At 47.8% G+C, this 14,002-nt stretch overlaps 2 protein-coding genes across 4 annotated transcripts in view; both read left to right on the top strand.

The window, feature by feature from the left end:
• Positions 1-561: 561 nt before the first annotated feature.
• Positions 562-13,228, top strand: LOC149336740 (uncharacterized). 2 transcript variants are annotated; one of them, XM_089553087.1, is made up of 3 exons: positions 562-666; positions 8,962-10,819; positions 12,630-13,228. In XM_089553087.1, exons 2-3 carry the CDS (start codon positions 8,967-8,969, stop codon positions 12,943-12,945), a joined length of 2,169 nt encoding a protein of 722 aa, XP_089409213.1. In that variant the 5' UTR covers positions 562-666; positions 8,962-8,966; the 3' UTR covers positions 12,946-13,228. The 2 variants fall into 2 exon arrangements, with proteins under 2 accessions (XP_089409213.1, XP_089409212.1); XM_089553086.1 differs by having other exon boundaries at positions 568-699.
• Positions 592-14,002, top strand: part of LOC149336741 (regucalcin-like) — a 48,663-nt gene continuing 35,252 nt past the window's right edge. The window contains exon 1 of one of the 2 annotated variants that reach the window (XM_089553090.1): positions 592-699. The gene's annotated coding sequence lies outside the window, so the exon portion shown is untranslated. The remainder of the gene's footprint in view (positions 700-14,002) is intronic. The other variant, XM_089553092.1, reaches the window with a different exon arrangement.

Consider the following 14,002-nt stretch of genomic DNA (forward strand, 5'->3'; position numbering starts at 1 on the left):
CGAGCAGCGTGAGAAGGAGTGCCGCTTTCCGCTCCGGTGCCCAGTCGCTACCACCGGCCGACAGGAGGTACGCCTCGAAAAGTTTGAACCAACGCTTCCACGGCACTGCAGGCGAACTGGGCGCAGACAAAAACGGCGCGGGAGCGAGGCCTGACGCCATGCTGACGCAGTCTCTAAAGTTGCAGGAGAAGGTGGAGCGGGCAGCAAAACACAGGGCCAGTCGAAGCAAATGGTACGTCAGTCGGGGCAAGCGTACAAACGTCACTTACTGTGATCCCATCCTCGTCGCCAAAATGTGGTGTTGCATGAACACCCCGGCAAGGCCCGCAACGGGCCGCTGAAGGACACGACTCGGTTCCGAGCGGAAGAAAAGCGGGCTTGCGCCTGTTCCCCACGGTTTTATTCACACAGCAAACAAAGTCATTGTTGTTAGACCAGATTTACAAATCAGCTAAGTGAATTGTGTGTCGACCCAAGAGGGCGCCACACAACAATCAGCAACCAATTTTGGATGTTTTCGCGCCGTTGCTGGTAACAATCGCAGATATGGAACGAAAAAGCGCGTGACGAAGGTGCGTGAGAAAAGACGAAGTGCACGTGAGCTCGTGCGAGCTCGGCTGGAACCCAGGACGTGTCGGCGGAACCCTGCATCTTCTCGGAGACTTGGTGAGCGATTTCCGCACTCGGAGCCCTGTACAGGTAGGACCTGGCTTCAATAGTTGCCATAACAGAGCCTCTCGCCACTTAGTCACAGCACGCCGAACATTATTCCTTTTATACGCATAATTACCGAGGCTGCTGAGAGCAGCGTTTCCCTCGGCGACCCGACTCCCACTGAGCGGACTGATGAGGTAATTCGGCAATAATTCATTATGAACATATAGCGGCACTCTGGCGGGCATATTATTTTTATTTCCTTTGTGGTTGCCCCAACCTATTCTTTGTCTAAAGTGCGTAAGCCTGTTGTACGTATGTGGTGCAGGCAGGGGCTTATTATTTTTATTTCCTTTTTGGTTGCCCCAACCTATTCTTTGTCGAAATTGCGTAGAGGCGAAAGCGTTTTCCGCACCACTTTGACTGCCTCTGTGGCACTGGTGACGTCACCACTGGATGAAGCCACACATTAAGTACTAATTGCCAAGTAATGGCAAATTACTAATTAATTGCTAATTACCGATTAATGACTAAATACTAGTTAACTGCTAATTAATGACGCTCCAGCTTCGCCTTTAGGAGTGGAACGCGACAGCGTGTTGTAGCGCTGCCAGGGAGTCCACGGAACTGGAACGCCAGCACCCGTTCGGCGCGATGTCATGCCCTTTGAACGCAACGCTTTTTAAGGAAAGGAAATTTCTTTGTCATCTCGGTGGACACCCGTCATCCGTTTGTAGAGGAAGGGAGGAAGTGGGAGTGAAAGAAGAAAGACAAAGAGGGGCCGTAATTGTATTTGAGGAAAGGAATTAGGCGGTAACTGTCTCACATCTATCGATGGACACCCGTCCAAAGCGCGACACCTCTGCTGACAACCTTCTGCTGACAACCTTCTGCTGACAACCTTCTGTCGACAACGATGAGGCAGTAAAGGCTTTCGCCTTAAAAAAACGAGTAGACAGAGCTTAGTGCGACATGATTGTCACAGCGCTAGCCCCTATACTTCTTCGTCTTTGCGTGCTGTGTCTCTCTACTTTCTTGACCGGCGACGCCCGATAGCGAGGCCGCTAACGTGATCAACTCCGGCTATAGTATTAATGTGTGTCAGCATTACTTGGCTTACGTGTGGCGTCCGCGAAAAGTGTGTACAGAAAGCGTGTACAGCACTTACCCGAAATTATTCGGGTTACTCGGTAACTCGGTCACTCGGTAATAACTCGGGTAAGCTCGGGCAAGTTGCGAATTGCGCCGCGCAAGCTGCAGCCATGGGCAGGAAGCTCGGGCAAGCTCGGGTGCTAACTCGGGTAAGCTCGGGTAAGTTCGGAAGAGCGTCGCGCCAGCTGCGCGAGAAGCTGCTTGGGAGGAGCAACATGGGTCGCAAAATCCCTACGGTACCATAGGGCTATGACAGGAACAGCCACCTGCCAGTGCAGCGCTGCATCGCTTAACCATTGCGCCACTGCGGTGATAGTGGTATGAGGACTCGGTACCATCTATGAATGTTAAGTAGAGAATGACCAACTCTGCATATACGGACATTAACCCACGGAGCTCCGAATGGTGTGCGGTTTGGTGACCAAAGCGAAATAAGCTACTGAAAATCACAAACCTCAAGCGCACCTACGGAAACAGCAGTAGTGCATAATGCTTTCTCATTCATAACACGCAAGTAAACTTAAGTGGCTCCGGTAGTTTTTTACGTTGCAGTGCAGCAAGCGGTAAGCAAAGGCAGCATTGCTTTTATGTTCCTTTGTGCGTCCCGTGTTCTACGCTGGTCTGTGGAGGTTGACTGACATGTTCATGCCTGCGTAGTCCAGTCGCTGTATATGGTTGTTCAGAGAGGTCATGGGGTGGTTCACGGGTCATTTCCCGGTATAGTAAGGCCGTCGACCTTTTGAAGCTATTGGTGAAATGAAATTACTTTTCCTTAATAAGAGCCGGTAATTACCTGTAAAAAATTAATATAAATTATATTTGCGCTTGGCCGACTGCGCAGATCTAGTTGGACATCCCAGAGTGCTCGATCGATCTGTATGCGCATGACGGCAGAGGCAGGCTAGTCGTTAAATGGGCCTTGTTTTTTTTTTCAGTTGTGCGATGTCTGCTTCTTTTCCGTTTTATTCATTTTCGTAGCGTTTTGTGCTGTAAGAGAGGTTAGTGTGCAAATGAAGGATAGGGGGGGGGGGGGTGTACTTTCTCGTGGATCAAAGGAACGGCCCAACAGCGGAAGCTTTGATGACGTCAGTGGTAACATCCCTACGCATGCGTAACTAAAACACATACAAGCCTGTTTACATCCACAAAGAAGTCATGGGAATTTCCATCTGGCGTTTGCCAAGATTTGGCTTACATTAGTCGACCCGGGACACTTTTCGATAGTGGCATCCACCGCACTGGTCCAGTGGCTCTGGCGTTCTGCTGTCGACCCCAGTGTCACGGGCTTGATTTCGGAAGTGGAGTCCTTATTTCGATGCAGGCGAAATATTAGAAATAACTTGAACGACGCTTAACCTACCGTCAGGAGCGCAGTGCGATAACATTAGACATCCGTCCATCGCAAGTGCTCTTTCTCTGCCATAAATTCATATATCTCGGAGTCTTCACCCCACTACTGGCACAGTGGTGTAGCGGTTAAGCAATGCACCTCTGCGCCAGCAGGTGCATGTTTCAAACATAGCAGCCAGTGGTGGAGCTTGTGAGACCCAGACTGCTCCTCTGCAGAGCTCGCGTAAGGCTACTTGTTAGGCACACAGTTTTTCCGCAGGTTGTCTGTCTCTCATGCAATGAGCTGATGCGCCATGCCACGTCGAGTAGATGGTAGTTGCATTGAATTTATTTCACTTATTTCATTGCCACCTGTTCCCATGGCAGATGGGCCATCTGCGTTTTCATGGCACTGACGGATGGCCTACAAGGTATTTACTAAGGTAATCGCTAATAGGGTTAGGACAACCTTAGACTGCAATCAACCAAAGGACCAGGCAGGCTTTCGTAAAGGATACTCAACAATGGACCATATTCACACAATCAATCAGGTGATAGAGAAATGCGCAGAATATAACCGCTCCTATATACAGGGTGTTTCACCTAAGACTTTCTCCAATTTTTAAAAATAAGCTATTTGAATTAGATGCCCGCTTTTTCTGGCATTGCATTGTACATCACAATGCAGCTAAGACGTGCTAACTAGCAGGCTTGTTAACCAATATTTAATTGTTAACTTTTAAACTATTACCCTTGGGCTCCTAATTATTGAGAGGCGTGTAGCCCGCCGTAAGTAATGTCCATATCCGTTTTTAGAATTTCGAGAACGCGATTATCCTCAGCGCTGTGGCCCAACAAATTTTGGCTCTTTCGACGAGTTAGGCTCACTGGAGAGGTTGCTTTGCCTGCAAGCTTCTCAAACCGCATGTATTTTGGCGCGATGTAGGCGAAATTTGTTGGCCCACAGCGCCGAGGATAATCGCGTTCTCGAAATTCTAAAAACGGATATGGACATTACTTACGGTGGGCTACATGCCTGTCAATAATTAAGGAGCCCAACGGTAATAGTTTAAAAGTTAACTATTAAATATTGGTTAACAAGCCTGCTGGTTAGCACGTCTTAGCTGCATTATGATGTATTACACCACTGACAATGCTATGCGAGAAAAAGCGCGCATCTAATTCAAATAGGTTATTTTTAAAAATTGCAGAAAGTCTTAGGTGAAACACCCTGTATAGCGTTCAGTGTAGAAACCTCAACAGTCATGCAGGCATTACGGAATCAAGGTGTAGAGGAGTGTTATGTGAAAATATTGGAAGATATATATAACGATTGCACAGCTACCATAGTTCTCCATAAAGTAAGTAATAAAATTCCAATGAGGAAAGGTGTCAGGCAGGGAGACACGATCTCGCTTATGCTATTCACTGCCTGTTTACAGGAGGTATTCCGGGGCCTGAAATGGGAACAATTTGGGATAAGAGTTAATGGAGAATACCTAAGTAATTTGCGATTCGCTGATGACATTGCCTTGCTAAGTCACTCAGGACATGAACTGCAAAGCATGACCAATGAATTAGACAGGCAGAGCGGAACGGTGGGGCTAAAAATTAACATGCAGAAAACCAAAGTAATGTTCAACAGCCTAGCAAGGGAACTGCAGTTCGCAATTGGTAGCCAGGTGCTGGAAGTAGTAAGAGAATATGTCTATTTAGGGCAGGTAGTGACAGCTGACCCAGATCATGAGAGGGAAATAGAAGAATAAGAATGGAGTGGAGCGCATATGGCAGGTTCTCTCAGATCATCAATGGCAGTTTACCATTATCCCTCAAGAGAAAAGTATACAACAGGTGTATCTTACCGGTACTCACCTATGGGGCAGAAACGTGGAGGCTAACAAAGAGGGTTCAGCTTAAGGACAACGCAGCGAGCTATGGAAAGAAAAATGATAGGTGTAACGTTAAGAGATCGGAAGCGAGCGGAGTGGTTGAGAGAACAAACGCGCGTTAATGATATCCTAGTTGAAATCAAGAGGAATAAGTGGGCTTGGGCAGGGCATGTAATGCGAAGGCAAGATAACCGCTGGTCCTTAAGGGTAACGGAGTGGATTCCAAGAGAAGGCAAGTGTAGCAGTGCGTGGCAGAAAATTAGGTGAGCGGATGAGATTAAGAAATTTGCGGGAATACGGTGGCCGCGGCTGGCGAAGGACAGGTTTAATTGGCGAGACATGTGAGAGGCCTTTGCCCTGCAGTGGGCGTAGTCAGGCTGATGATGACGATGATGACAGAAGTAGCCTTTTTGTTGCGAAAGCAACACTACGCGAGTCGCCAAGCCATTTCGCGGAGCTGACGAAAGGCCATACTGCGCATGCGCGAGGAGCAGTGACGTCACACGGCGCTGGCGCGCCGCTGCCGTCGCTGCGCGGGTTACTCAGAGGTGCCACCGCCGCGCTCGCCAGCTGCGCGTGCACAGTAGCGGCGCATAGCTAGCGTGCCTGGCCGCCGCCGCTGTCGCGCTCTCCATCGCCTCTCTCTCTCTCTCTTCTCGTTTCTTTCGAAATCCTCCAGGTTTAACAATTTTTTTTCCAGGACAGGAGCTTTAAGGCTATCGCGCTAAAACAATCGTGTGCGGTGCGATGCGAGAGCACGTTAAAGATCCTCGGGAGGCGTTATTAATCCTTTAACCACCTAATTACTTCTCGAAAAACACACCAAAATCGCCAAATTGCTAGGCAAGTTTGTCAAAAATTACTCCTGCCAGGCTTGAGGCACGCTAAAGCGCTGAAGGCGTTTTTCATGGACAATAGACGCCCTCTAGTGTTGAAAATTGCAACCGCAATTGCCGACCGTAACTCGTCTGTGGCTCTGGGAGCAGCGCAATAGCAAGCCGGACGAGTGTGACTCGTCATTGGCGATTTGGGTACAATACCCCATGGCGAGTGCAGCTCGGGGTCGATGGTTAAAGGGTTGACCCGTAGCTCTCCAATACACAGTTCCCCAGAGCCTGAGTTCCTTCGGGGACATTAAAAGCTCACAATCCACAAAATGCGACGCTACGGCACGATATCTTCCCCTTTCTCAGCTTTCCTAAGCGCAAATGTTATTGGAATAAGGGAGTAATTACTCATTGACATCCACCCGAGCGCAGCCTTCCGGCTACAAAGTAATTACTCAGTGAGTAATTACTCAGTGAGTAATTACTCCCTTATTACAAATCTACTCCACCTTGGGGGATTCCCCTAAAACATTTGACCAAATGTTATTGGACTTACTAAGGACCATTTATGCACGAAGATAGTAGTAGTAGTAGTGGTTTTTTATTTTGCACTGAATATGGAAGGTAAAAGAATGTTTTCTGCCCCTGCATCTGCTATCGCGGCTGGAAGCACCTGAGCTGGGGCAGCGGAAATAAAGGATAGCAGGCAGTGTGTAGAAGTGAAAAGAAAGAGGGGAGGGGATAGTAGAAAGGACAGGGGGAGGATAAGAAGTTGACTTTTTGTTGCGATCTAAACTGCCCCGCAGAATTGTTGCGCTTTTCTTGCGCAATCGTTCTTCCACCACGCCTTTTGTCCGCAGCGTTACCAGAGCGGTTTGAGCTCATGTCTCGTATCCTTTCGGTGCGGGGTTCGATTCCCAGTTAGTACGGGTACCCCCGGGTTTTCCCATGGCTACAAGCCATGGCCTGGATTAATGCTCCCTCCTCAGGGCTGCGGCTTTAGTTTTGGTTTATGGGATTTAACGCTTCAAAGCGGCTCAGGCTATGAGGGACGCCATAGTGTAGGGCTCCGGCAGTTTCGACTACCTGGACTTTTTAATCGTGCACTGTCATCGAACAGCACACGGGCCGTTAACATTTCGCCTTCATTGAAACTGAACTGCCGCGGCGGGGATCGAACCCGCGTTTTTCGGGTCAGCAGCCGAGCGCCATAATCACTGAGCCATCGCGGCGGTGCTTGCAGTTTTAGGGAAATTTGGACCTTTTGGGGCTCTTAATGCAGATCGTATGCTCGTCAACTGTGGCGAACATCGACCAAGGTGCCCTTGCGTCATCACAATCTAATAATCATTATCGTGCGGCAATTCGGAGCGCGAAAGATTATGCTGTGAATTAAAAAAATTATTGCTTTTAAAAAATTCAGGTTATGATTTGTTCGTGTGATGCGGCCGCTACAGCATTGTTTCCAGAGATTATTTGTTCCACTTCCCTTTAGTAGCCTAATAATAGAGGCACCTTCACAGAGTCAGCAGCGTTAATATGTCAGAGGTGTGATCTGTAAGAATGATGAAACCACAATGTTAACTTTTTTTTCTTCTTAAGGTGCAACTATTAACATGAAAGTGTTATAGCAAACATAAGACTGACATATGCGAATTCCGCACTGTTTTCCACTCTTCATTGTGAATTGAGGCAGAAAGCTAATTAACTGAAATTTTCATGAATAACGCTTCTTTTGTTAATTACTCTATCCTCGATTTGTTTCCAATTTTGTTTGAAGATGTGAACTTATACTGTAATTTATTCTGTGACCATTTGTGCCTTGTATGGGCCCCCAGGCACTTTTCAAGCTGTCATCAGACAGCTTTTCGCCTGGGTGCTTTCAACCTCTAGAGTTGAAAATAAACGAATTGAATTGAAAATCAACTCGAATATAATGCTCCCCGATATTAGCTGTTTAATATCTTGATGCTGCTTCGTAGAAATTATTTCTTAATCGTTTACAGCATCTTTAAGCTGAGTTCTGTTCCGTACAGTGTTTTCCTTTTGCAACAGGCACTCAAGTTAAGAACTGAAATGTAAGGGAAGAAATTTTTTTCTCGATGAAGAGCGCAGTTATTACGATAGCATGCACAGCTTATCACGTTCACTGGACGGTAAATTAAACGTCCGAAAATTACTATTGCCAGTAAATTAAGTTGCGCTTCTGGTATGTTAATTCACGCGTCGGTTGAGAGTATTCGGCTTCCTAACATACCTATTCGCTACTTATAGTGCTGCAGATGCCACTCCGGAAGGATCGATCTTCATTAAGGTTATTCTGGAAGAGAGCACGCGTTTCCGTTACTGCCACTGATATTGGGGATAACATTCATGCATTAAGTAGTCAGAAAAGGAATGTGGCGCTGTTTTGTATTGCTGCTGGAAAAGACCGAAACTAATGGTCCATTCCATTCGCTCATCCGGATCGGTCCGCCCGTTCGTAGCGGAGTACCTGAATCTACCGGAGAGCACCCGTGCAAAATCTGCGCTTGAAACATATATGTGGCCTGGTAGGAGCAAGTCAGGTGCACACGCGCGTCGCTGGCGGCGAAAATACCCGGCGTTCCTTGCACTCTTTCGAACGCGTCTTCTGCTACTGAACTAGCTTCGTAAGTAAATCACGTGGCTTACGGTCGAATCCTCTGATTTCGGTGAAGCAGACCGGACTGCTCTACGGAGCCGCCTTTGCTCTAAACTGCTCCCAATCAGCCATTAGAACAAGCGATGCATTTCGAACAGATTTCCTCCGAAATATGTAGAAAAAGTTCACCTTGAAGTGCTCCGGATCTGCGATTGGAATTCACGATAAGAAACGCTCAATTTCAACTCCTTTTCTCAAACGTAATTATAGTTCAAAGAAGCTTTAAGCACTGAGCTAGGGTGGCTCGTTAACTGACGTGTCCGATGAAGCATGCAACATTGCAAAGGAAGTAAAAATAGCGCAAATGCGAAATTGGCTAATTTCAGATTATCGCTAGCCCTTACGCACGCAAAATTAAACATAACTATCTTCTAAACGTTTTCATTCTCAATACATATGAGTCTCTTACACACTCAACACTACGCAGATACAATGGAAGACCCTGGAGCACCTCACGAAGATCCAAGGAAGCCTACTGCAGCGCTCGAAGCATCCTCTTCCGGTGTCCCCCCGGCACATGCAGAGGGCGGAAGTCGTTGCGTCGCTGGTCCCGTTGTCAACTACCGGGCGCCTTGCACAGCGACCTACAGTCAGTCATGCCACATCATCCACCAGCTTGCCTACTGGAACGCCTGCCTCTTTCCTGCACGCTACGAGCTGCAAGAAGTAACGCATGCTCGCGGCGGCCTCTCCTTGTCAAACTTCTCCAATTCTGGAATCGACCTGCCCGATCCATCGGAGTCCGAATGTGAACAGAGCGAAAGAGCTCTGTACTGGCTACTTGCTAACCATCACTGCATCGTGTCCTTACACACCCCGCTACCACGCTCTGCAAGTTCCGAGGCCCTCTTCTGCGATGCCCTTCGGCGCAATGCGTCCCTCAAGACTTTGAAGCTGCAGTTCTCGGGAAGGACCATATCGAATGATCTGGCTGCGGTCATACAATTCTTGACCGACCTCGAAGAAGTTGAATGCATTGTGTACACCGAGTGCCCTGCCAACTTTTTTGCCGCACTGTGTACACTTCTCGGGACGTCCCCTTCTTTGACTTCCATGAGGATACACGGCTTGTTTCTTGCGGAGCAACAGAGCAAGGCGATGCTGGCAGCTCTCATGGCAAACTCCACGTTGAAGGAATTCAGCATGGGCGGGTCCCTTTCGCTGGAATCACATGAACAGGCATTCACCAACTACCTCAGGTTCAACACAGCGCTGACGACTCTGCGCGTAGCAGCAAGAAATGACCAAACGCAACACTCGCTTCTGCGGGGTGTCTTGCAAAATCGAACCCTCTCCTCTCTAACCCTCACAAGGTTCATTTGCAACGAAGAAAGCACTCGACTCGTAGCCAGAATATTTCGAGAAAATGGAGTCCTTCAGGCTTTCACCATCACATCAACGCAAGCGAGCGTGAGACCTCACAATCACAGGGACTATGACTGGGTAGCGGCCCTGTCTGAGAACAACACATTAGAGGAACTCACTCTTCCATTGTCGATATGGCCCCCCGCCAGCTGGGCGAACTTCTTCAGAGTGCTGCCACAAATGTCCAATATGAAAAAAGTGCACATCAAGAAGGACTGCGCCAATTTTGCTCTCGTGGCATCGATCTGTAGGGCCCTTGAAGAAAGCGGCACCGTAGAGAGGGTTTCTTGCGGAAACTACCTCGTGATTAGCGACGTCGACCTGATAAAGTGCAAGGCATTTTCAGAGATATATCTGTTTAGCGGATCTGCAGAGAGTCTGAGATTAGAAGCTATACGACAGCTACCAAAATGTCCTCACCTGACTTACCTTGCTATGGACGTGTGCAGAGGAAACCTCGCGATGTCTTCAGCGCTCGCAGATTACGTAAAGTCATCGCCGCACCTCCGAAAACTGCAGCTGAGCGTTGGATGTGCTGCGGATGTGGAGGTAAACTCGCCTAACGAGTGGTGGACAGTAATCATGAAGAGCCTTTCCCTAAGTGCAAGCCTAAAAGAGCTGTTAGTCTGCGCAAACAGCATGGGCACGAAGGACTTCCAGGGATTAGCGGACTCGATCAGACGTAGCCCGAGCATCAGCACGTTGTACTTGATGGAGGAGTCTGCCGTGAATGCCAGCGCGTTTGTGACACGTCTCTCGACCGGCATTGATGGTAACTACACCCTACGTACCGTTAGACTTCACGGCCGACTCGACGCGGAGGCGACGAAGAACTGGTTGAAGATCTCCGAAATTTCGAGGCGAAACTCCGGTTTTTTGGCCCGGGTGATGCAAGTTACCGAAGGTCGGCGACTCGAAAGGTACTCATATTTTGGTGTGACACGATGGCGGAGAAAACAAGCCTTAACGATAAAAATGTCTCTTATTTGTGCTTATTTGCATAAAATTCTTCGAGTTACAATTTCATTATTGTAAATGAAAGTCAAACTGTTCAAGTCTAAAGTGGCACGAAAAATTTACGCATTCCGCAGCAATTTTCATAACACAGAAACTTTTAATTTCATCGTGTGGACTTAGGCATCTGGCTGTTAGTGTTTGCAGTCACTCTGAATTAATTTCACAGAGTGATAGCAGTGTATACGCATGCACAATGCAGATAATTGCCGAGAGTAGTCCCGACGACGTCGAGTAGGCCTAGAGGACGGAAAAGTTTGGCGATATGTTTAAATGGGAGCTTTTGCGATAGCGCGATGCAGTGTTGTGACGTCATCGCGCTCTTGGGAGGACCATGATTCCGTGATTCGTTATCATACCGCTCGGGCCTATACAGGGTGTTTCACCTAAGACTAAAATTTTTACAAGTAGGCTTTTTGCGTCAGAAGAGAACTTTTTTCGGCATAGCATTGTCGGCGATGCACATAAGAATGCAACTAAGACGTGTCGACTAGCAGGCCGGTTAACTAATACTGAATAGTTGACTTTTAAACTATTACTGTTAGGTTCCTTAATTTTTCAGAGGCGTGTGGCCCACCATTAGTAATATTCATATCAGTTTTTAGAATGTCAAAGGTGGTTACCCTCGGCGCTGTGGCCAAACAAATTTTGGCTTCATCGCGCCGAAATGCATGCGCTCTCTAGGTGCTTGCAGGAAAAGCAACCTCTCCAGTACTCGTAACCATCGAAACAGGCAAAATTTGTTGTGCCACAGTTCCGAGGGTGACTATGCTTTCGAAAGTCTGTAAACTGATATGAATATTACTTACGGTGGGCTACACGCCTCTCAATAATTGAAAAGCCTAACAGTAATGGTTAAGGAGTTGAGATTTCGAATTTTCTGTTTGAAAATGCGCTCGTGGGGCGCTATGTTACCAGCCTCAAACTCATCCCGACTGAAGGACTTCAGGTGAAAAAGAAAAAAAAAAAAACTGTGGCGGAACTCGGCTGAGCCAGGTTATAAGGAGCGAAGGGCGACCGAACCAACGGCCGATCTCGACGCGGAGACGTTGGCAGCATCCGCTGCCCTTTTCCTCCTAAGATACTCTTGTTGCCTGTGCCGCTGCTTCTCCATATTTAAGAGAGGAATAAGCCGCTCTAGTTGGTACATTATTTGAACAAAAACAGCGCAGTAGACGGGACCAAGAAGAGAGAACACGCAGACACACAGCGTCTGTGTCTGTGTTCTCTCTTCTTGGTCCCGTCTACAGCGCTGTTTTTGTTCTCCAGATTGACTACCTCCCGTCCTCCACCGGCTTCATCAACTAGACAAGCCCGTTTTGGCGACATATCTCTAGCCAACGCGGCTTTGTGACGCTCTCTGTCATAGAGACCGCTAGAAGCAGCCCGGCGCGTTCAAAGCTCTGTCGAAGAACTCGTCCCGGTGAACGGTTCTGGCTAAAAGTCACGTGAATACAAAGAACGATGCAGGGCCGCAAAAATTAAAAAAAAAAACTGAATTTCGGACGCAGCACCTGTTGCAGTACTTGTATCGAGTAGTTCCGGAAAAGATTCCCGGGTATACGGAGGCGGTTGTTCCTCCGTAACAAAGGCCGGAAGGAACATTGGTTAAATTGGAACGCCCTTCTTCGCGAGACTATAAAGGAAGTGCTAATTAGAATTTCGTCGCTTATAAATTAACCGAGATTCGTAAAGCTGCCTTTACACTGCACGCAGGTACATCGCCGAAGCTCTGGAGCGCGTATCCCGGCACGTGGCTCTCGTCGAAGACCTCGCCGAGTTGTGCAACACCACCACAGAGGCTGCGGCTGTCTCCGTTCGAATGCACCTCAGAAGCATCGAGTCCATCGACGCCTTCATGCGACTCACCGGTGTGGTCAGGGAGCGAGTCATTTGCCACCCACGCGACGATGGAGTCATGCAACTGGACGAGCTGAACCAGTATTGCTGGGGACACATCCGAGGGTACCTGATGGTGGAAGACATCAAGACCAGTGCCACGCAAGCAGCAAAGAATGGAGGACGAAAGTAGTGGTGTACATCGCAAGTAGCCTGAATCTTCTGTGGCCCCACTGTGCACGATGAAGAGTCTCAAGATAAGCGTAACAGCTTTTGTCAATGGCGGCCCGCTAGGTCACTGAAACCTGTGTAGTCCTGCACTTCGTGGCACTTTGTGACTGCTAAAAACCCGCGGAGCTTTTGCATGCCTCTTTTTTTTCCGTTTAGTCTCAGAAGACACATCTCGAGAGTGTGATCCTTCCAGTTCGTTTTTGTAAAAAGAAGAAGAAACAATACAGGAATAAAATGCCTTTCATGTCTTTCTGAATGTAGGGTCTTAAAAACACTAAATTGAAATCATTGGTCGCGAAAATATTGCATGTTATACGGCTGTAGCGGTAAGAAATGCTCTTTCACTTGGAGAAGCCGAAGGGTAACTACAACAGCGCTTCAGACTTCTGTTATCTGTAACATAGTGAGACGTGAGACGTGCTTTAGATTATGCTACTTTACGCTGTTATATAAGGGTATGAGCGTAAAGGTTTAAAATTTCTCTTAACCGGCTTACACAGGATGGCGAAGGTAACGTTGTATGTTGCTTTACTCTCCCCTTACTTCCTTTCTGGGCCCTGTAAGGTATAAATTCTACCAGTTGGTCGCCGTTAACCATAGTTCCGCACTAGCCGGTATCCAAATGCTTTCTCGCACAAGAAGAGCGGAGCAAATTTATTGAAGTGGTATTGAGTTTGGTTTCGAGAATTTTAAGCCTATTTTAAGCCTGTCCAACGTTGCTGCATGAAACAGTAGAGACAACTTTTGGGGGTACTATTGTGGAAACTACGAACGAAACAAGTCCTTCAAGAATCGCATTCGTCTCACGCTCAATAGGCCACACAGGGCTGGAAGCTCACCTGGTTTGGTTTGGTTTATTGGGGTTTAACGTCCCAAAGCGACTCAGGCTATGGGAGACGCCGTAGTGAAGGGCTGTCTCGCGTAGCTTCTATGCCGGGGTCATAAATTCAGTGAGGCAGAACATTTTGGGGGCTGGTTTGTTCACGACTGCAGAAAAATAAACAGCGCTACTAGAAAAC

The sequence above is a fragment of the Amblyomma mixtum genome, chromosome 7 (assembly GCF_055824585.1).
Source record: "Amblyomma mixtum isolate Tamu chromosome 7, ASM5582458v1, whole genome shotgun sequence".
NCBI lineage: Eukaryota > Metazoa > Arthropoda > Arachnida > Ixodida > Ixodidae > Amblyomma > Amblyomma mixtum.

Coding starts and splice junctions, on each gene's coding strand:
- LOC149336740 (XM_089553087.1), top strand. CDS start 8,967: ATGGAAGACCCTGGAGCACCTCACGAAGATCCAAGGAAGCCTACTGCA. Junction 10,820..12,629: donor GAAGGTCGGCGACTCGAAAG/GTACTCATATTT, acceptor CACTGCACGCAG/GTACATCGCCGAAGCTCTGG.